This window comes from Ranitomeya imitator, chromosome 1, assembly GCF_032444005.1.
Source record: "Ranitomeya imitator isolate aRanImi1 chromosome 1, aRanImi1.pri, whole genome shotgun sequence".
NCBI lineage: Eukaryota > Metazoa > Chordata > Amphibia > Anura > Dendrobatidae > Ranitomeya > Ranitomeya imitator.
This window is the reverse complement of record NC_091282.1, coordinates 892,150,483-892,174,245: the sequence shown is the minus strand read 5'-3', so window position 1 is coordinate 892,174,245 and position 23,763 is coordinate 892,150,483. Positions and strand designations below refer to the sequence as shown.

Here is a 23,763-nt window from a genome sequence, read left to right as displayed (position 1 = left end):
ATCCAACATGTTCGAAGGAGCAGTGTGGTAAACACTGGGGGAAGTGCCGATGTTTCAAAAGCTCCTTCTGCCCTGTCAGCTGATCGTTCCATGTGTCTGCTATACACAGGAAAACTGCCAGGGTTACCGAGCACACCGAAACCAGCCGACAACTTGTGCACAGAGATCGAAGTAAGCTGCTGTTGCATAGTGTGCACACTGTAGGCTCTGCTCCTACCCTTAGCAGCTGTAATCAGCTTCTGTGGAACGGAATAAGGATTTGCTTCAGCATAAGCATAGAAAACCTTCTAGAAGATGCTCCCCTTTCAAGTTTCATTGAGGTGGTATATTTTAATGATTAAAATACCTTGCTCTACATTAAAAAATGAAATGACTGCTGCATTTTAAGAGTCACACGGACAAATCAGCTGCCCGTAAGCAAATATCTGCAGTTGTCAAAAAGCTTTACACAGCGCTGCACTCAAAACGATGCATACTGAACAATCTAATAAAATCGCTCAGTGCACAAAGGTTGCAATAGTTCTTGACAGGGGGGAGTCCGGTTTAAACAGGACGATGCGCCACCAAAACAGAATTTTAAAGCCTGCTTATACAAAGTGCTCGTTCAGTGGGTGAATTTTTTTTTTTTTCCCCCTTTGGACGCCCGTTTACACTGCAAGATAATGAAAACGAGCTTTCCTAGGGTGATCTTTGGTGCAAACGTACCTTTTAAACAGAACCAGAAGAAAAAAAATAAAAGTAAAAAAAAAGTCACAACTACACAACTTAAGTGTGTGCATAAGACCCCAAAGGATGAGTGACATTATTTAAAATTGAGAACTCTTAAAAGATAAAAAATTGTTCATGGGGTATACGATCAAGCCACATATGGCGTTTTAATCTGGCCATAATACTTACTTAGGATTTACTGATTTTTAGATTCCCTCACTGTATATTCAGTAATAGTAAAAAAAAAATAATAATATAAATGATACACATCTCATTGGAAGAACACAGTTCTGCTCCCATAGACATATGATGAGCCCCATTTTGGCTATATCTGCTAAAGAAACTCCTAATCTAAAGAGGCTTCCAAGACGTCTAACACAGAATCGAGCATTATTGGAGTATCTTCAGTATAATCAGATTAAAACATTTCTCCACTGTTGTGACAAATACCACCATACTAAAACCATACTAGTGTGTTACCAATTAGTTTACATAGACTGCACACAAATTAGAAATCGGGTAGCTGCAATAGTCATTTCTTGGAGGACTACTTTTTAGAGCGAAGATAACTAAAGTGATTAGCTAAAGGAAGTGAACACATTGTAAAAGCATAAGTTATAGAAGTGGGAAGGGTTTGAGAGTTACATGCTGCAGACATTTTAAAGTTTATCAGGCTAAATCATTCCTAGTGAGGATACCAAGACATGAGTGCTGAATGTGATACATTGCTTCACATGAAGCCATTTCATTGAAGTCTAACACCAATGCATGGCATGTGAAGATCCAATACGAAAACCACTGTGGGAGGTTTTTTGTTTCTTAATCACTGCAATATGAAACTTTGCTTATAAAAAAGTATTTGTACAATCTCACTTTTACATCTACATCATATACAAGCACGAGGATAGTGGAATCTGAGCTGGCTCAAATGCTTACAAGTACCCCCCACCATTTTTTTATTTTATTTATTTATTTATTTTTTTTACAGGGTTTATGCTTTTATTGAAAAAAAAAAAAAAATTGAGCCCTGGGTGTAAAACAAAAATATATATATTTATATATAACTCTTGGAGATGAACGTATATCAAAAAGATGTTGACTGTTGCGCCAGTTCAGAGGATACTGTATTACAGAATCGACAATCTTCACCAATACACAGAAAATAGAAAATAGCCATCTCATACATTTTATTACATAAAACTACTTTAAAAATCATTGCCCTTTAACAGGGCTAAGATTTTGTTGTATTATCTGCTTTTATAGGCAGTGCTGCTGGTTAAATCATGATCAACCAGAAACTTGTGAGACAGTTGAGAGAATGGAGCTAATCAATCCCCAATTCCAGTAATCAGACAGGCCCTGAGGGTGCTGCTGGATACCAATCTAACAGCTAGTTACATTTACCAACAAGATTGTGAAGTAGACAAACTAGGGTAATTACAGTTTCCAAATTTCTTGTAAAAAAAAAAAAAAAAAAAAAAATGAACTGGTAACAAATGATCACTACTAGATGGGAGAAGCATCAAATTTTCTGGAATGCCAGTCATCCCAAACCTTAGTGCACAAGACTCACGTGGGTATAAGGTTATGTTTTGGTTTAATCACTAAATCAAACCTGGGATAATGCCATATCAGTATTTAATAAGGGAGCACAAAAAAAATTGATGTCAGGCAAGAAAAGTCATGTTCTACATCAGAAAACTGGAACAGGAACTTGATATGAGAGTCTGAACAATGGTATGACATGTGGCATTTACATCCCTAATGCTACCAATGGTCAGAGACAAAACCATGAATAATCAGCAATGTGATACTTTAAATGGTTGTCGAAACATTAACGGTATTGTCTCGAGATCTTTATGGCATAAAATATGTGACAAGTCTCCAGAAAGGGAGTCCCTGACATGTGACTACCAGTGTGTAGAGGTGGCAGCACGTGTGGCTGTCTCCATCCATTGCTATAGGCGTTCCATAGTGAAAGCGATTGGCAGTGCTCAGGAAATCCGAATATGTATTTGGAATTCACATAGCAATAAATTGAGATTGTCAGAGCACATGGACCGCCCCCTCCCCACTCAGCGGTGGTCAAACACATTTGCCAAGCTGGGGAAATGCCATAAAGTATATTTGGAAAGTCAACCCCTATATATTAAAAAAAAAAAAAAAAAGTTTGGTTTCTGGTTGAGCGTATCTCTAAATTTACCAAAGACTGCAGTTGACTTGATGCATAGATCACAAAATAGGATTTTTACAACTTCTGCAGAAAGAGGTGGACAAGTTACAGCAGAAATTTTACAACTCAATAACAGAATAAAAAAAAAATATTAGAGACAAGCTTCAAGTTATGTTACCAAACAGTAAATAAATCAGTGCTTCCGCATTTTACCAATGTATAATGGGTTTAATGGCATTTATATGCAAGGACAAGAAAATACCAACAGACAGATCTGAGTGCAAAACAAACTATGTTTGAAAAGCAAATGTATCCCTTTGACCTTAAGAGGGGTCTTCAAATTGCTCCAACCTCTGGCGGTGAAGGGGTTTAAGTTAAAAATAAAAAAAAAAACAAAAACAATTTTTATTCTTACAAATTTACAGAGTACATTTTTTTTTATGAATAAAAACTGGACATAGTTTAATAAAATATCCTTTCACAATTTTAACTCTGAAGGTATAAATGTTAAAACTTTAAAGTTGGATAGTCCTGGCCACACATACTGCAAATAAAAATAGGCAATTAATTTGTTTTTGCATTCAGCTACTTTGTCCATGACAAGGGGCCATGTTGAAAAGTAACAAATATAAGCAGGGGAGGGGGATAAAGAAGAGGCGTCAGGGGGAAAAAAGAAGGGGGTAAAGTTCAGCCAGTATCAAGATAATAACTTAAACAGAAAAAAGTGGTAAATGTAGTAGCAACCTAAAGAATGTATTTACTAACATGATCTAATTCATTTAAGTTAAAGGGTGAACAGAAAAAAAAAAAGAAGAGAAGATAGTGCCACCTCCGCAGATAGTCAACACTGCAACAGCTAAGCATTTATGGTTTATAAAGTCGGCTGGTATTCACTAAATGACTTACACATATGCAGTGATTCCTATCGCTCAATGCGACATGGCCATTTGACAGCCCCCACCAAAAACGAATAAATAAAAATGGAGGGGCCAAGTTCTTTCACCAACAATGACCCCAATGGCCATTGGTCAGGGTTAGGCCTTCTCATGTTTAAAGTACTTTGTGCTGCTACATGTCACTTCTCTTGAAAGAAGCAGACTACAAAAACAGTAATCCTTTGTCTGATGCTTTACAGTTTAATATATACAGTACCTGAGAAGTTGTAAATGCAGATAATCTAGCTCAACATTTAATGATTTGAATGTGTCTGTAGTAACCAAACAGTTCCCAAGTGGATGTAATATATCTTCCTAGTTCCTCTTGGGACAGTAACAAGGTTTGAACAGCTGAGGACACCTATGCACCACAGTAAAGCAAAGCACATGTGGGACAAGAGTGGATGACCCTACAACGAGGAGATAAATGTCACAGACTAGGGAGACTGGATGCACATTTGTGTTAGCAAAGACTTAGTGTGCCTCTACATTCAAAGCTAAACTTGATGCAAAGAGACTGCATTAAGCCCTTGTTCGGCTGCATGTTTAGCGTATCAAGCCAAAAACAGCTACAAAAAAAACAAAAAAAAGCATTTTGGCTCAACTTTTTTTTTTTGGCTAAAATCGGAAGGGGGGAACTTGTACAAAGATCACATGTGAACAAGGCCTTACAGGAGCAGGTCTGGACCAAGTGAGGCAGGGCTTTACAAGGCATTTTACTTTTTTTTTCTGCAAATTTCAGTCATATGGAATAAAGTTTATTATTGAAAACATATCTACGGAGGCACTTTAGGAGTTTAGTAGAGACTACAGTTGATATGTACCTTAAGGAAAATATAGTTTCTATAGAAGATATATGCATGTGGCATAACCCACACGAAGAAAAGGAATGGAGTCATTTATTGGTGGAAGAGAGGGAAAGTCATGTGTTATGATTTATCAAATTGACTACTTAACATGCAGCAGTAACATTTTCAAAAGGGCCCTTTGCTAAAAAGTTTAGATAAGATTGTGTTTGAGAAGCGACCACATTTTGAGACAAAGCAATAAAGTGCATTGAGAATATTCATTTAAAAGCAGTTTTAAAAACATAGCAGCAAGAGACAAGAAAATGTTGCAGTTAGAGGCCATTTAACCAGTGCAATACAAATTTTTCAACGAAAAAAAAAAAAAAAAATCTTTATATATACCAGCAAGACTAACCCCTTCATAGCCAGGTGTTCTGAAAACAAAGTTGAAGACCCTCCTTATAGGTAAGGTACATTGGGCTACCAAGCTACTCTACATTTTGAATTGTGAAACTTCTCAGATGGGAGAGGAGAATTTGGGTGTTGAGTCTTGAAAATGCAGGATAATTGGCCAATGAGAGCTTGTGAAACCCCAAAGAGGTAAACTACTGCTACCCACTCCTTATGGCTACAAAATTGGGGGATAAGAGGGAAAACAAAAAAGGAGTGTGAAAAAATAAAGGTTTTAAAATATTTCCAATTTTTTTTTTTTGTGTTGGTTGGGTTGCGCCAAGTCTTACATTTAACGCTATTGCGTCTTTCCAACCGACTGGCTTTTAAGAGAACAATGAATGTAATCAGGACTGATTAAGCCAGAAAGACTGGGTTTGGGACTGGAGTAATAGTCAAAATTGGATTGGCAAGTGGCATCTTTGGTTACAACTTTAGACTGGCAATCATTTTCCTCCATTAGGAATCCTTAAGGATATGAAAATACGAATAGCTTAACTGCATTGATAACCGAATGTAAAATGTGGCAATACACAAGAGCAGTGTTGGGGAGTTGACCAACCAGATATCAGGTTGTGGAAAAAAAAAAAAATGTAAAATTCATGACAGAGCTGCAATCAGTCCATCTCAACAATTCTCTTAATAGCCAGTCGGTGTTCAGCCAACAATGGGTGAAAACAAAAATAGCTAAGCGTTTGTAAACTTTTAAAAGTAATTCAATTTTTTGAATGGAGTCTGAGAAGGGCGTAAAAGCAAGATTGTGCTTTACTTTTAGGAGAGCCAAGGTAGCCTTTACAGAGAAGGGTAAAAACATTGTTGCTTGTTTTCCCTGGGACAATTACAAAGTCGGGTGTCCTTATTAACTACACATTGGAAGGAGTCAACTCAATAAAAAGGGAAAACAGCCTGGTATCTAGCTGCTGTCATCGGTATTTCTTACAAGACAAAGAAAATATGGACAGAGAAAATAAAAAAAAATTTTTTTTTTTTAAAAAGTAACAAAAATACAGTTGGGGTGGAGGACAGATTCTGTACCAACCCCAATGCCAAATATTGCCTCCCTGCAATAAAATGCAGAACCACGGCTTTGACAGAAGGGAAGGAGCCGTGAAAAAGCAGCTTTAGGTTGGCCATACTTCACTCCTACAGACTCTTACAGCTGTACAGGTCCATGAGAAAGATTGCCAAGCCTCAGTCGGCACTACCTCCTGCTTGGCAAGTGTACCCCATTGATGAGAGGCAGAAGTGGAGGATGGAGTTCCAGCTGCGTTAACAGTGAGAAGTGGTCAGAGGGTACGTGGGGGTGAGGGCAGCCAGGGATGTTGTTCTCTGCCATCCACTGAGGATCTAAAGGCCCCAGGACGCCAAGAACATCCATGTGTGTCTTGGAGTAGAAGATGTAGTCAATTACACCCTAAAAGAAAAAAAAAATATATATACAGTCTATAAATACATAATGTACATTATCACTACAGAATTGATCAATACAAGCAAGCAGGATATGAAGTTTAATTGTTCCTCATGTGTCAAACCAAAACTGCAACTGACCGAAGAGAAATGTAGATGCCTTACTTGGCAAAAAGTTACCAAGGTATTTGTCACCAGTACTAGCACACTGAATGTATTCATCTTGCCTTCCAAAAACCAAGTTCCCACAGTATTCTAGAAAGTCACCAGGATGTGTACACCAAATAAAAATATCTGAAGGACCAATCAGGCAGCTATTCGAGCACCTAGTAATAGAGCAAGGGGTATTAAACATACCTGCACTTCACTGATTCTACCTCTTCAGTTTTGCACTAAATTGCTTAATTGAAGATGGTGTTCTAAAATGCAGCAAGTGAGAAATCTCATCTCACAGGCCAATTGGGCATTTCTCCAGTGTCTACTCTAAGGGTATGTGCACACATTGCGAATTTTGCTGCGGGTCCGCAGTGGCTTGGACGCTGCGGATTCGCAGCTGTTTTCCATGAGTTTACAGTACCATGTAAACCTATGGAAAACAAAATCCGCAGTGCACATGCAGCGGAAAAAAACCCTGTGGAAACGCTGCTTTGTTTATTCCGCAGCATGTCAATTCTTAGTGCGGATTCCGCAGCGGTTTACACCTGCTCCATTATAGGAATCCGCAGGTGGAATCCGCACAAAAACCGCATAAAATCTGTGGTAAAACGCAGTGCTTTTTACCTGTGAATTTCTCAAAACAGGTCCAGAAAAATCCGCAGGGGTTCCATCTACATGTGCACATAGCCTAAGGGTGCACACTTTCACACCCTCCCTCTAAGCAGTTGTCAATCACAGCTTGACAGTGAGACTGCTAGTTTGCTAGACCAGCTGCGGAACAGTGAATTGCAGTGTCTGGGAGGGAGGGGTTGAAGGTTCACGCCTATTACAGTATACACTGAAGAAATGCTTAGTTGGTTTGGAGGAAGAGATTTCACATATTGCTTTTTAAAAGCAAAAGGATAAGAGCAGCAGAATTCATGGACTTCAGGCATTCTTACAGGGTATTTAACTTAATTTTTTGAGCAGGAGACAGGTCCTCTATCCCAATGCATACAAGAGTTTAAGAGTTTCCAATAATGGGCTAAGCATTTACATTAAAAAAATCTGGAAATTAACCCTTTACAAGTTAGCTAAAGGAGCACCCTGGAGAAATAGATTACGTTTTTGGTTCCTTTTATAATGAACATGCCATTCATTGCACCGGTGTTAACACACCATTTGCTGCACCTTGCCGATCTCAATGCCATATGTCCTTCTCCAACACAGAAGGGGACAAAGGAGGCTAAAAAATGCAGTTCTAGGTAAGCAAATACCACCAGTGTTCTAAACAGCATGTATATTACAATGGGACCAATGGGAAAATTTGCATAAAAATAAGCAGCAAAAATGCAATATGTGATAACCGCCTTGGAGGGATCCTTTGGAAACTTACTTTGAAATCAAAGGTGTAATTGGTGTAAGGCATCAAGTTGTTTTCATAGGCGCTCCTCAGCTGAAAGCCATGTGTAACTCTTCCATCTGGGGTCCCATTCTTTCCATTGCAGCTGAAGTTTGAGAGACACTCATTGTATCTAAGCTCCTTAAAGTCCTTATGATTGTCAGCTACTCCTCCATTGGTTAGATATTCCACCACACCTAATATGGGAAAGTGAAGAAAAATAAATAAAAATAGGACTTTCACAGCAGAACTTTATCATGGTATATAGGCCCCAAAAGTTATTTTATTTTTATTTATTTATTTATTTTTTTTAAACAGGAACGCAGAGAGAATACATCTTCAAAATCGGCAGCAGATAACTAAAGACAGAACTGGGTTGGAAACAGGACAGGACATTCTGGTATGTCCCATTTTGCAGTTCGTTCCCGCAAATAACTATTGGTACATCTTGGTGGTTATGCGGGCACAGGAACTGTGTTCCCAGAATCACCACTTTGAGCTCAGGATTAACTCAACCATACTCCTGGCTGTTAAACCATCTAAATGCTGCAATCAATAGGGATTGAAGAATGTAGAAGGCTGAGAAGGATGGGGCTCCCTGATTCCAGATCAGCACCCCAGTAACGTGATAAAGCCAATGGTAGTCATGGCAGCCAGAGGTCAAGTAATGATCTCCAGGTCTGTGAGCTATGAAGGCCTGTTAGACACAGCAGGACAGGGTCTAATAGTTAATTTTCTTTTTCCTTGATTTCAATATTTTTTGTAAATATTCTGCCAATAAACATTGATGCAAGAACAGTGTGAGCTATACAGGGTGGGCCATTTATATGGATACACCTAAATAAAATGGGAATGGTTGGTGATATCAACTTCCTGTTTGTGGCACATTTCACAAGAAAAACAATGGTCTGCTTGGTTTTAACTTAACTTTATTCTTTCATGAGTTATTTACAAGTTTATGACCACTTATGAAAAGTGTTCAAAGTGCTGCCCATTGTGTTGGATGGTCAATGCAACCCTCTTCTCCCACGCTTGACACACTGATGGCAACACCGCAGAAGAAATGCTAGCACAGGCTTCCAGTATCTGTTTCAGATGCTGCATATCTCGGATCTTCACAGCATAGTTAATTGTCTTCAGATAACCCCAAAAATAAAATCTAAGGGGGCCAGATCGGGAGACCTTGGTGGCCAATCAACTGGCCCACGACGACCATCATGATGTGTTGCCCTCTTAACGCACTGAAGATGGCACATTCCCTGAGTTTTTCCAGCAAGATGGTGCACCACCACATTATGGGAGTCAGGTCTGAGCATTCCTACATGAACAGTTTCCTGGAAAATGAATTAGTTGTTGTGGGCCAGAATATTTTCATACTACCCATGTATCCACGTGGCTCGCATCTATTATAGCCTCTAGCACATAACTCATACCCTATGGATGTAAATTGACTCTGGTCACTTGATTTTCTTCTTTCATGGTTTTGGTTCTCATACAGCGAAAATACAGCTGCTGACCAGTGATTGGCTCCTGTTCCCTCACTATGGTTTTTCCCCAATTTGTGTGTTTCATATGATGGTACTAACTATTTGGCAATTTGTGTTTAATTTAATATAGACTACCTTGATAAAGGCAATACTGCCGAAACGTTGAACGATGTCTGTATAACCTACTCGTCAGCTGTTCAATAAATTCTAATTAACTGGAACCCTCACCTTTTCTTGTGACTTACTGAGTGCTGAAGGTTATCGCTTTATATAACATTTTATAAGTGGTCAAACTTGTAAATAACTCATGAAAGAATAAAGTTACGTTAAAACCAAGCAGACCATTGTTTTTCTTGAGGTGTCACATGACCCCCTTCCCATAGAAAAAAATAAATTAGGAACCAAAATGGCCAACTTCAAAATGACCACCATGGTCACCACCCATCTTGAAAAGTTTTTCCCCTCCCATATACTAATGTGCAACAAACAGGAAGTGGATATTACCAACCATTCCCATTTTATTTAGGTGTATCCATTTAAATGGCCCACCCCTGTACCAAATGTGTACTTTGTTTAACCCCTACAGAGAACACATTAAAAGGGAACCTGTCAGTTTTGTCATATCAACTAAAGCCATCACGTTACTCAGCTCCTGTACTGCACTCCATAACTAGTTATACAACCTCTGTATATCCCTCAAGACCCTTTTGAAGTTCTTCCACGCTGTATGGCAATTTTGTCTGTCCGATAGGCATTTTTCCCCCCTAGCCTCTCCATCACTCCCCTGCCAGCTGCTGCTCGCTGTCTTCTGACATGAATGACTCCTACAGCACCATCCACATTGCTGGGCAAAGTTTCACACCTGTGCATTACGTTTTTGGCTCTGCCAGCAGTAGGTTAAAGTATAGTGCACAGGCATGAGTCACGATTTCCCTGCACAGATGTGATATTTCACCTGGCAAAGTGGATGATGCAAGATGCGTCATCCACGCCAATCAAAAAAAAAAAAAAAAAGGAGGATATGAGCTGCAGCCAGGAAGAGGGATGGAGAGGCCAGAAAGGACGCCTATCAGACTGGACAGACATGATTACCATACAACACGGGAGAACTTCTCCTGTAAACCCACAAAAACCATGTGGTGTCAGGGGGTTCTTTAGTTAATCGGTGCATGTGCTGCAATCCATAAGTTGATACATCAACTAAAACTGACAAAACTGGTCACAAGTTCCCTTTAAAAAAAAAAAAAAAAAATAACTTGGCATAAACTATATTTATTCAAACTGCCAAATGAAGTGGAATAAAACAATCAAAAAGTAATCTGGAAATAGAGATTGCATCCATGTCAACTTCATCTTGTCCTGCAAAAACCACCACACTGTTCGGTCAGTGGAAAAATCCAAAAAAGGAAAAGTGTGGCATTAATCTTAGTGTAAAAGTAATAAGAACGCTTTATTCTTAGGGTCAGTGGATGGGGAGAAAAAAAAAAAAAACTAAAAACCCACCACAATTCCCAATATGGTGAAACACTTCAGAGTTATAACCACAAAGTGACACTGGTTTGATTTGAAAATTTGACCTGGTCATTAACCCCTTCACTCCCCCAAGCCTGTTTGAGTTCATGACCAGCCTAAATTTTACAATTCTGAATTCTGGAATGCTTCAGTGGATCCCACAGATTCTGAAACTTTTCGCAACATTAAGGATAGTGGTAAAATATATTTTAGATATAACGAGTTTGCAAAAATTTTCGCCAAATTTCCATTGTTTCCCAATTTTCAAACTTCGTTTTTATGCCCTTAAACCAGAGTGTTATCTCACACAAAATAGTTAATAACTAACATTTCCACATGTTTTCTTATCTCAATTTGAAATAGTTTTTTGTTTTCAATTTCTCATTTTTCCAACAAAGTTTACACAGCCAAATGTGATGTGGTCCCTTAAAAATATGAAGTGAATGAGGGGCTAATATGACAACAAAAAAATACCCAAAAGTGACACCATTCTAAAAACTGCACCCAACAAAACAAGTTCACACTAAGTTTTTAGCTTTTTTCCTGCAGCAAAACCTGTTCTCTTGGCAGGAAAGAAGCTGCAGAAAAGAGTTTAACTTGGTATTTTGCTGCAGTTTTGGCATGCTAGATTTAGCACAAGAGCGCAGAAAAACCTGATACCTGCGTTTTTGGTGTGGTTTTTTTTTTTTTTTTTTTTTCACCATTCATTTCAATGGGTGAAAAACGCAAATGCTGAAGGTAGTGACAAGCTCCATTGTGCAAAAAAAATAAAAAAAAATAAAACATGAAAAGCCCAAAATCCTGACAAAACAAATAAAAAGCTGTGCACATAAGATTTCTGAAAGATCACACTTTGAGGGTACTGAAAACAGCATTTTAAAAAATAAAAAGCTGGAAAAATAACTAGTGTGAACTTCGGCTAAAATGAAGTGTATTAACCCTTCAGTTTTTTTGTTTTTACTTCAGCTTGAACTTTTATTTTCACAAGGGTAACAGGAGAAAATGGACCCCAAAATTTGTTGTGCAATTTTTCCTTAGTATGTAGATACCCAATATGTGGGATTAGTGAAGAGCAAGTACTCGTTGCTTGGGTTTTCCAGAGCACGCTTGGGTGATCTCCGAGTATTTGTTAGTGTTCGGAGATCAAGCTTTTATCACCGCAGCTGAATGATTTACAGCTATTAGACAGCTTGATTATATGAGAATTCCCTAGCAACCAGGCAACCCCCACATGTACTCAGCCTGGCTAATAGCTGTAAATCATTCAGATGAGGCGATGAAAACTTAATCTCCGAGCACTAACAAATACTCGCAGATCACCCGAGCGTGCTCCGGAAAACCCGAGCAACGAGTACACTTGCTCATCACTAATGGGGATAACTACTGTTTGGGAGCACAGCAGGGCTTAGAAGGGAAGGAGTGCCATTTGACTTGAATGCAAAATTTGCTGGAATCACTAATGGACGCCATGTCTGGTTTGGAGAGCCCCTGATGTGCCTAAACAGTGGAAACCCTCCACAATTGACTCCATTTTGGAAACTAGACCACTCAAGGAATCTAGATGTATGGTGAGCACCTTCAACTCACAGGTGCTTCAAATAAGTTTATAACATTGAAACCATGAAAATGGAAAAAAAAATTCCTGCAAAAATGTTAGTTTTGCCTTAATTTTTTTTTTTTCACAGTGATAATAGGAGCAAAGTGAAACAGTTTGTTGTTCAATTTCTCCTCAGTACACCATATGTGATTGAAAACTACTTTTGAGGTGCAGTGCAGACCTCAGAAGGGAACGAGCCCCATATTGGACTACATATTTTGCTGGAATGGATTGAGTGCTATGTCACATTGGCAGAGCCCCTGAGGCGCCAGCACAGCAGAGACCCCCCCATAAGTGACGTCAAGTTAGAAATTACACCCAAAGAATTAATCTATGGTTGGGTAATGGGAAACAAAGAATGAATAATTAATTAGTTTTAACTCGAAAAGGTTTTAGCCCAAAAGGTTTAGTTTTTTTTATGGGAATCTGAAAACACGGATCTTGTTGCGAAATTTCTCAGAGTCCACAATACCATTTAGAGCATCATTTAGTGCAGATTTTACTGCTCTGGTTTGCAGATACCATGACCCACTGGGAATGCTCCTGGAGTTGCCAGAACAGCAGACTCTCCCCTTAAAACCCCCATCCCAATATGTGACTTCATTTTACAAAGCATCTCAATTAATTCATCTATGGGTGCAGTGATCATATTGACACCACAGGTGTTACAGAATTTTATACCATTGGACAGTGAAGAAAATATTACATTTATAACAAACTTAGCCACAGGTTTTACATTTTCACACATGGAAATGGGCAAAAATGGATCAAGCTGCATCACAATTTCTGCTGAACGTGGCAATACCCAATATGTGGCTGTACCATACTGAATAGCCATACGGCAAAAGGTATTTGCCTCCTTAAGCACAGATTTTCCAGACTACATACACTTCCTAATCGCTAGAAGAGCAGAATCTCCCATCAAGTGACCCCATTTTGGAAATTGTACTGCATAGGGAATCTATCTACAGCTGTACAGTCATGGACAAAAATTTGAGAATGAGACAAATATTAATTTTTCCAAAGTCTACTGCTTCATTTTTTCTAATGGCAATTTGCATATACTCCTGAATGTCAGAGTGATCAGCTTAACAGCAGTTACTGTACTTGCAAAGTCAATATTTGCCCAGAAAATGAACTTTAACCCCCAAAACACATTTCAACATCATTGCAGTCCTGCCTTAAAAGGAGCAGCTAACATCGTTTTAGTGATTGATCCATTAACACAGGTGTGGGTGTTGATGAGGACAGGGCTGGCGATCAGTCATGATTAAGTAAGAATGACATCACTGGACACTTTAAAAGGAGGCTGGTGCTTGGTATCATTGTTTCTCTTCAGTTAACCATGGTGATCTCTAAAGAAACACGTGCAGCCATCATTGCACTGCACAAAAATGGCCTAACAGGGAAGAGTATCGCAGCTACAAAGATTGCACCTCAGTCAACAATCTATCGCATCATCAAGAACTTCAAGGAGAGAGCTTCCATTGTTGTCAAAAAGGCTCCAGGGCGCCCAAGAAAGACCAGCAAGCGCCAGGACCGTATCTTAAAACTGTTTCAGCTGCGGGATCGGACTACCAGCAGTGCCGAGCTTGCTCAGGAATGGCAGCAGGCTGGTGCGAGTGCATCTGCACGCACTGTGAGGCGGAGACTCCGAGCAAGGCCTGATTTCAAGGAGGGCAGCAAAGAAGCCACTTCTCTCCAGAAAAAACATCAGGGACCAACTGACATTCTGCAAAAAGGTACAGGGAGTGGACTGGGGCAAAGTCATTTTCTATGATGAATCCCCTTTTCGATTGTTTTAGACATCTGGAAAACAGCTAACTCGGAGAAGAGGTGAGCGCTACCACCAGTCAGTCATGCCAACTGTAAAGCATCCTGAAACCATTCATGTGTGGGGTTGCTTCTCAGCCAAGGGAATAGTCTCACTCACAGTCTTGCCTAAAAACACAGCCATGAATAAAGAATGGTACCAGAATGTCCTCCAAGAGCAACTTCTCCCAACCGTCCAAGAGCAGTTTGGCACCCAACAATGCCTTTTCCAGCACGATGGAGCACCTTGCCATAAAGCAAAGGTGATCACTAAATGGCTCATGGAACAAAACAGATTTTGGGTCCATGGCCTGGAAACTCCCCAGATCTTAATCCCATTGAGAACTTGTGGTCAATCATCAAGAGACAGGTGGACAAACAAAAACCAACAAATTCTGGCAAAATGCAAGCATTGATTATGCAAGAATGGACTGCTATCAGTCAGGATTTGGTCCAGAAGTTGATTGAGAGCATGCCAGGGAGAATTGCAGAGGTCTTGAAGAAGAAGGGTCAACACTGCAAATATTGACTTGCTGCATTAACTCATTCTAGCTGTCAATATAACCTATTAGTACTCATAATGTGATTGCAATTATATTTCTGTATGTGATATAAACAACAAACACTAATAAAAACCAGAGGGCAGCAGATCATGTGAAAATATAATTTTGGTGTCATTCTCAAAATTTTTGGCCATGACTGTAGTGAGGATTTAACTCTGGGCATTTTCCAGACAAGCAACAGTGGATCTTGCAGAGTGATATTTCAAACTGCCGTTGTAGTGCCCAGAACATTATGCCCAGCTTCTGCAGACATGTACCCACCCATAAATTAGGTGGGCGCTCATCTTTACAGAAATGCCAAACATGTGCATGCAAAATATTAAGGCACACATTAGGGCTCAGAAGGGAGAGACATTTGGTTTGAGAAGTGTAGAATTTGCTGAATTACTTTTGAGGATCGAGGAACCATTTCACTTTTCCAGAACCCCCTATATTTCCATTAACAGATTCCATTAACAGATGACAGACCTGCCGAATCAAAGGTCCTATGGCGTCCACAGTGCCTCCATCTGCCTCATTAGAGAATCTTCTGTGGAGGAGGGGGATTACAGTCTGAATCAAATTTCAAATATAGAAACAAAATAGTACATTTTATTTCTATAGCGCGAAAATATCCTGCAGTATTTTCCATTTTAGAGGGGACTTGTACAGACAATATAGACATTACAGAGTAACAAATCAGACACCAAGAGGAGCATTGCAATGGCTTAGGCTACTCTCACACTAGCGTCGGATTCGGCCCGTCGCAGTGCGTCGGGCCGAGATTCCGACGCTAGCGGTGAATGCGCCGCACAACGGAGGCAGCGGATGCATTTTTCCGGCGCATCCGCTGCCCCATTGTGAGGTGCCAGGAGATGGGGCCGGAGTTCCGGCCGCGCATGCGCAGTCGGAAAAAGCAGTCTGTCGGCAGCAAAAAACGTTACATGTAACTTTTTTGCTCCCGGCGGTCCGCCACAACACGGCACAACCGTCGAACGACTGTTGCGACATGTGTCAATATGTCGCAACGTGTCGGTAATGTTACTCTATGGGACAAAAACGCATCCTGCAAACAACTTTGCAGGATGTGTTTTTTTCCCCTAAACGACGCATTGCGACGTATTAAAAAAACCGCTAGTGTGAAAGTAGCCTTATATCTGTCAGTGCAGCACTTTCACACGTTCGTAAGATCATGCTCTGCTCATGGTTTAACTAGCTTACTAGTGCTCACTTTATTTTGGAAAGAAAAAAAAACCCACACACCCACCCCCCTTGAGGAAACAATGCTATATGTAAAGTTTCACCACTTACCACTACAGGCCTGTTTTGCACTTGTAATACTGACAGGCATCTGGCAAGTGCAAAAATGGCAAATCTAGACCTTCACATTATATAGAATAATCTTAAGTCATCACGACAAAGACATTGGGGCAAGAGTGAGCACCCCAGCTTTAGAAACGTAAAGTCACTATAGACTGAATTTTAAAGAATAGTTGTCTGTTTGTGGTGTTAATCAGTGGAAAGGATATTTGGATTGCGCCAAATGGCACAGACTCCGGTTTATTACCCCTTTGCAATTTACCATTACATATAACAGCTTTTAAATCCTTCATCCCGAGCCAATTTTCACCATCTTGGCCAGGCCACATTTTTACAATTCTGATCAGTATCACATTATGAGGAACGATTCTCAACCGGTGGAATCCGTTGAATTTTGTTGAGATATATTGTACTCCATGTTAGTGGTAAAATTAGGTTGATATTTTAATGAAAGCAAAAGCTATCAAAATATTTGAAAATTGTGAAATTGTCACATTGTCAAACTTAACCCCTTAACGACCGCTGATACGCCTTTTAACGGCGGCAGTTAAGGGTGCTTAAACCACACCGCTGCTTTTTAATGGCGGTGAGGTTTAAGTGTATAGCACCCCCCAGAGTCTGAATTTTTCCGGGGTCTCTGCTAACGGGACCCCAGAGAACATAATTCAGGTCGGTTTTTACCGACCCTGGTGTTGCGATAGTTGTTAACAGTATAATGGCGAGTGGCAAAAAAAAAAAAAAAAAAAAGTCTGATTTTCCATTTAATTTCGCTCTTCTCTGATGTAATCGCACATCACAAGAGAGAGAAATGGGTTCCCCCGATCACAAACCCCCCCCCTCAGAAGTCCCTCAGACCGGCGTCTTCTTCCGGGTGAAAATGGCAGTGCGCTGGCCAGCACCAACAGGAAATTTTTCCTATTTGTTCATTATGATCACTGTGGTAGACCTGATCACAGTGATCAAAATATATATAATAAAAAAAGTGTAAATAAAACCCCTTAGTTGGGTAAAAATAATAAAATAAGTAACGTATTAATTTCCATTTGGGTTAGGGTTGGGCTAAAGTTAGGGTTGTGATTAGGGTTACTGTGTTGGGGTTAGGGCTAGGGTTGTGGTTATGGTTGGGATTAGGGTTAAGTTTGTGGTTAGAGTTATGGTTAGGTGTGTTATGGTTAGGGGTGTGTTGGGGTTAAAGTTGAAGTTACAATGGTGTTCAAAAGTCCTGCATAGGCGTGAAGAAGACTATGTGTTTCATACTTCTGCATCTCTACAGTGAAACTGGTAGAAGATATATGTTTTTGTAACCCCTCATTGTATGCCATACTCATTTTTGAATGTCCCAAGTGTATTAATTGTTATGGTATGCGCATTTTTGATAATTTTTTTTTACTGCATAACCATACCTATATCAGTAGAGTGTGTAGAATGGTGAACAGGTTTCTAAGTTCATAAACTTCCAATGCAAGTTCACAGATTTAAGTTTTACTTTAAGATTTATTATTTTTATTTAATTCAGAGTGTTGAGCAGAAGGCAGCATTTTCTTATTAAGGATGTCTATTTTTTGCATTAACCATACCCTCCACAATATGAAGCCTTCCAACATCATTGGCTGCCATACAGCCCAGACCATTACTTTCATCAGATGTTTCAGAAGCTTAAACACTCTGGCTTGTACTCTTCATGTGGGAACCTTCTCACATAAGACTTGCCATCATTTCCTAAAATGCAAAAAGTGCTTTCGTCACTAAAAATAGCACTTTCCCACCACTCCTTCCTCCATTTTAAATATTTCAATGCCCACAGTTTTCGCCTTTGTCTTTGTATGGCTGTCATCAATGGCTTCTTTCGGGCCTTGCACCCTCTCAATCCTGCTTCCAAACATCTCTTCCTAACAGTTGATGTTGCTCCCTTAATATTGCACTTTTCTTGCCATTCTCGCAGAAGCTGAGGAGAGGTGAGCTTTCGATTGGCAAGGGATGTTCTTATCAGTACTCTATCCTCACTTTTAGTTGACTTTCTGGGCCTGTCCTGGGTAATTCCAAGCTGCTTATGTTCTGCAAAATTCTTACGACTGTACTCGGATTACAGCCGACCTTCCTTGCGGTCTGGGGGCCAGTATATCCCTTTTCATGTAGCACCACAACTCGCACACGATCCTCTGCTGACAAATCTGAAGGCTCCCATCATAAAACTCTACAGTACGATTCACTAGATAGACCAACAGATAAAGCAAGCAAACAAAGCAGCAGATGTGATGCAATGTGATTGGCTGTCATATCCAGGTTATGATTGGTCACAAGAACCTCATCTGTGATTGGCTAATTTGGGATCTGAAGCGGTACAATATTTAGTTCTGCTTTCAATTCCCATATTGTTGCAATAATTTCAGGCAAAACTGCTTCAAAAGCTAAAAATATTACAGGGAGAGAATGCAAAATTGTATTCTGAACAAAACCATATATAATATGTCATATTAGCATCGAAGATATTCGATTTTCCTTCTGAGCTCTGCAGTGCGCCCAAACAGTGGGTTTTCCCCACATATAGTGTATCTGTGTACTCAGGAGAAATTGCACAACAAACTTTGTGGTCCATTTTCTCCTGGTACCCTTGTGAAAATAAAAATTTCTGAAATACGTTAAAAAAATTTTCATTTTTTCCTTCCACACTGCTTTGGTTCTCGTGAAGAACCTTAAGGGTTAATAAACATCTTGAATGTGGTTCTGCACACCTCAAGGGGTGCAGTTTTTTAGAATGGTGTCACTTTTGGGTATTTTCAGTTATAACCACCCCCCAAAGTCTCTTCAAAACGTGAGGTGGTCCCTAAAGAAAAAAAATACAAAGGTTTGGTACATTTTGTTGGAAAAATGGTAATCTTTTAGCCCTTATAACTTCCTCACCAAAAAAAAAAAAAAGTGTTTCCAAAATTGTGCTGATGTACACATGTGGGAAATGTTATTGTGACATAATTTTTATGCCCTTAAATCGAAGTTTGAAAATTGCAAAATTTTCACCATATTTGTTTTTTATAGCGCCATTTATTCCATGGCGCTTTACATGTGAAAAAAGGGGGCAAACGTAGACAATTAACCCCTTAATGACCGCCAATACGTCTTTTAACTGACCTGAGATATAAGAGAATAGCCTCCCCATACAGGTGACAATCCAGCATCTGTCGGTTGTACACTATAGCTGACAACTTTCTGTATCAGCCACGATCAGTATTTGCACCATCTAAATCTGTTTAACCCCTTAGATGCTGCTGTCAATAGTGACTACATCATTATAAATGGTTAACAGAGTGTGGGGGCTTCTTCTTTGTCACAATTGGTGCCCTCAGATCATGATTTTGTTGTCCTGATGTTTGCCATGGCAATTCATGACCAAATAGTGGCCTTAGAGTCTGACGGCTGTAGTAATGTGTTTAGAAGTTAGCAACATTTAGGTGGTAAAAATACACATTTTCATTTCTGTCATACCACTTTGCATTAATTCCTGTAAAGCACCTGAAGGGTTAATAAACTACCTGACAGCAGTTTTCAATATGTTTAGGGGTGCTGTTTTTAAAATGGTATCACGTTTGTGGGTTTCCCAATATATGGGACCCCTAAAGTCACTTCAAACATGGATAAGTCCCTAAAAAAATAAATTTTGTAAATTTCTTTGAAAAAATGAAAAATTGCTGCTACATTTTTAAACCTCCTAAAATGCTAACAAAATAAAATAACATTTTACAAATGGTGCTGATGTAAAGCAGACATGTGGGAAATGTTATTTATTAATGGTTTGCTGTTGTATGACTATCTGGATTAAAGGGATAATCATTCAAATTTAGAAAATTGCTAATTTTTTAACATTTTTCTCAAATTTTTGATATTTTTTATAAATAAACACAAAAAATGTTGAACAAAATTTACCATTATCATAAAGTATAATGTGTCACGAAAAAACAATCTCAAAATCACTGGGATTTGTTGAAGCGTTGCAGAGTTATTACCACATAAAGTGACACTGGTCAGATTTCAAAAATTTGGCTCGGTCACTAAGGGGTTAAACATGAGCAAAAAAACAAGGCACACAAGTACATAAGGAGGGAGGTCTCTGCCCGCGTGGGCTCAGTCTGCAGGGGATGGGTGCAGATACACTAGGAGAGAGTAGGGCAGGTTGTGCGGCAGTTCAGTAAGTTCAGGATCACTGCAGGCTGTAGGCTTGTCGGAAGAGGTGAGCCTTCAGGTTCTTTTTGAAGGTTTCTATGGTAGGCGAGAGTCTGATGTGTTGGGGTAGAGACTTTTAGAGTATGGGGGAAGCACGGGAGAAGTCTTCGATGCAGTTGTGGAAAGAAGAGATGAGAGGGGAGTAGAGAAGGAGATCTTGAAAGATCAGAGGTTGCGTGTAGGCAAATACCGGGAGACCATGTCACAGATGTATGGAGGAGACAGGGTGTGGATGGCTTTGTACATCATTGTAAGGGTTTTGAACTGGAGTCAAGATTCAAGATTCAAAGAAGCTTTATTGGCAGGACCAAATACATCAGTTTTGCCAAAGCAAGTGTATAAAGGCAATAGGGATAGGGACTGTGGGGATGTTGGGTAGGAGCTGTAGGGGAGGTGGATGGGGCAGGTCCATTGTGGGGGCTATAGTCCATGGCATAGGGGAGGTGGATGGGGCAGATGCAGGGTGGGGGCTATAGTCCATGGCATAGGGGAGGTGGATGGGGCAGGTCCAGGTTGGGGGCTATAGTCCATGGCATAGGGGAGGTGGATGGGGGCAGATCCAGGGTGGGGGCTATAGTCCATGGCATAGGGGAGGTGGATGGGGGCAGATCCATTGTGGGGGCTATAGTCCATGGCATAGGGGAGGTGGATGGGGGCAGATCCATTGTGGGGGCTATAGTCCATGGCATAGGGGAGGTGGATGGGGCAGATCCATTGTGGGGGCTATAGTGTCTCTGGGTGATAGGAAGCCAGTGAAGGGCTTGGCATAGGGGAGAGGCTGGGGAATAGCAGGGGAGGGGGGAAAAGGGAACAGGTATATTAGTCAGGCAGCAGAGTATAGGATGGATTGGAGTGGTGCCAGAGAGTAGGAGGTTGCAGTAGTCAATGCGCAGATCCAGGAAATATTTTTTAATTTCAGATAGCCGGAGGCAAGGGCTTGGATATGTGGCTTGAAAGAGGGCAGAGTCGAGGATCACCCTGAGGCACCAGGCGTGAGGGACTGGGGAAAGTGAGCAGCCATTGACATTGATGGTGAATTCTGTTTTGTCCATGTTCAGTTGTAGAAAGCGAGCACAAAAGAAGGCCAAGATAGCAGAAAGACAGTGTGGGATTCTGGTAAGTAAGGAGGTGAGGTCAAGTACAATAGGTCAGGAAAAAAACAAAACAAAACAAAAAAAAACACAGTCAGTGGGATCGGTTAAAGCGTTCCAGAGTTATAACCACATATAAAGTACCAATGGTCAGAATTGTAAAAATTGGCTTGGTCATCAAGTACCAAATTGGCTCCGTCACTAAGGGGCTAGATTAGCACTATTTTTGAAACTTTTTTTGTTAGTAATTTAACAAACTTTTTTCACAACACAATTGAAGTGATTGAGGAGCCTTTTGTGGCAAATAAAACAAAAGTGACACCATTCTAAAAACTGCACTGCTCAAAACCATTCAAGAAGTTTATTAACCCCTTCATGACCCAGCCTATTTTGACCTTAAAGACTTGGCCGTTTTTTGTAATTCTGACCAGTGTCCTTTTATGAGGTAACTCAGGAACGCTTGAACGAATCCTAGTGGTTCTGAGAATGTTTTTCGTGACATATTGGGCTTCATGTTAGTGGTAAATTTAGGTCGATAATTTTTGCGTTTGTGAAAAAAATGAAAATTTGGCTAAAATGTTGAAAATTTTGCAATTTTCAAATTTTGAATTTTTATTCTGTTAAACGAGTTGTGACACAAAATACCGTATATACTCGAGTATAAGCCGAGATTTTCAGCCAAAATTTTTGGGCTGAAAGTGCCCCTCTCGGCTTATACTCGAGTCACAGTGGGTGGCAGGGTCGGCGGGTGAGGGGGAGAGGGCGCTGAGGCATACTTACCTAGTCCCGGCGATCCTGACGCTCCCCCTGCCGTCCCACAGTCTTTGCGTGCTGCACCTCTTCCCCTCTTCAGCGGTCACGTGGGACCGCTCATTAGAAAAATGAATATGGACTCCACTCCCATAGGGGTGGAGCCGCATATTAATTTTTCTAATCAGCGGTAACCGCTGATAGAGGAAGAGGCTGCGGCACCGAAGACCAGCTGTCTGGGAGAAGGAGCGGGATGCCAGGAGCAGGTAAGTATCGCATATACACCTGTCCACGTTCCACACGCCGGGCGTCGCTCCATCCTCCCGGCGTCTCTCCGCTCTGACTGTTCAGGTCAGAGGGCGCGATGACGCGTATAGTGTGCGCGCGCTGCCCACTGCCTGATCAGTCAGTGCGGAGAGACGCCGGGACCGGACGCTGGGGAGCTGCAAGCAAGAAAGGAGAGTATGGCTTTTTATTTTTATTGCAGCAGCAGCAATAGCACAGCTTTCTATGGTACATCAATGGGACAATGAACGGTGCGGAGCACTATATGGCACAGCTATGGGGCAATAATTAACGGTGCAGAGCACTATATGGCACAGCTATGGGGCAATAATGAATGGTGCAGAGCATTGTATATGGGGCACAGCTTTATATGGAGCATCTATGGGGCAATAATGAACTGTATGGAGCATTATATGGGGCTCCTGATTCAATATGGATATTCAAAGACACTTAACCTACTTAATTTTACTTTTATTGGTATCTATTTTTATTTTAGACATTAACCGGTAGCTGCTCCATTTTCCACCCTAGACTTATACTTGAGTCAATAAGTTTTCCCAGTTTTTTGTGGCAAAATTAGGGGGGGGGGCGGTCGGCTTATACTCGAGTCTATACGGTAGTTAAATAACATTTCCCACATGTCTACTTTACATCAGCACAATTTTGGAACCAAAATTCTTTTTTTGCTAGGAAGTTATAAGGGTTAAAATTTGACCAGCAATTTCTCATTTTTACAGCAAAATTTACAAAACCATTTTTAGGGACCACCTCACATTTGAAGTCAGTTTGAGGGGTCTATATGGCTGAAAATACCCAAAAGTGACACGATTCTAAAAACTGCACCCCTCAAGGTACTCAAACCCACATTCAAGAAGTTTATTAACCCTTCAGGTGCTTCAAAGCAGCAGAAGCAACATGGAAGGAAAAAATGAACATTTAACTTTTTAGTCACAAAAATGATCTTTTAGCAACAATTTTTTTTATTTTCCCAATGGTAAAAGGAGAAACTGAACCACGAAAATTGTTGTCCAATTTGTCCAGAGTACGCTGATACCTCATATGTGGGGGGTAAACCACTGTTTGGGCGCACGGCAGGGCTTGGAAGGGAAGGAGCGCCATTTGACTTTTTGAATCAAAAATTGGCTGCACTCTTT

At 40.4% G+C, this 23,763-nt stretch overlaps 1 protein-coding gene across 1 annotated transcript in view; it reads right to left on the bottom strand.

Annotated features, from left to right (window-relative positions):
* Positions 1 to 3,088: 3,088 nt before the first annotated feature.
* CNOT6L (CCR4-NOT transcription complex subunit 6 like) overlaps positions 3,089 to 23,763 on the bottom strand; it is a 105,340-nt gene continuing 84,665 nt past the window's right edge. Inside the window, exons 11-12 of the mRNA XM_069743216.1 lie at positions 7,993 to 8,195; positions 3,089 to 6,468 (exon numbers count right to left, since the gene is read on the bottom strand). Of these exons, the coding sequence (XP_069599317.1) occupies positions 6,256 to 6,468; positions 7,993 to 8,195 (416 nt within the window). The 3' untranslated portion in view covers positions 3,089 to 6,255. The remainder of the gene's footprint in view (positions 6,469 to 7,992; positions 8,196 to 23,763) is intronic.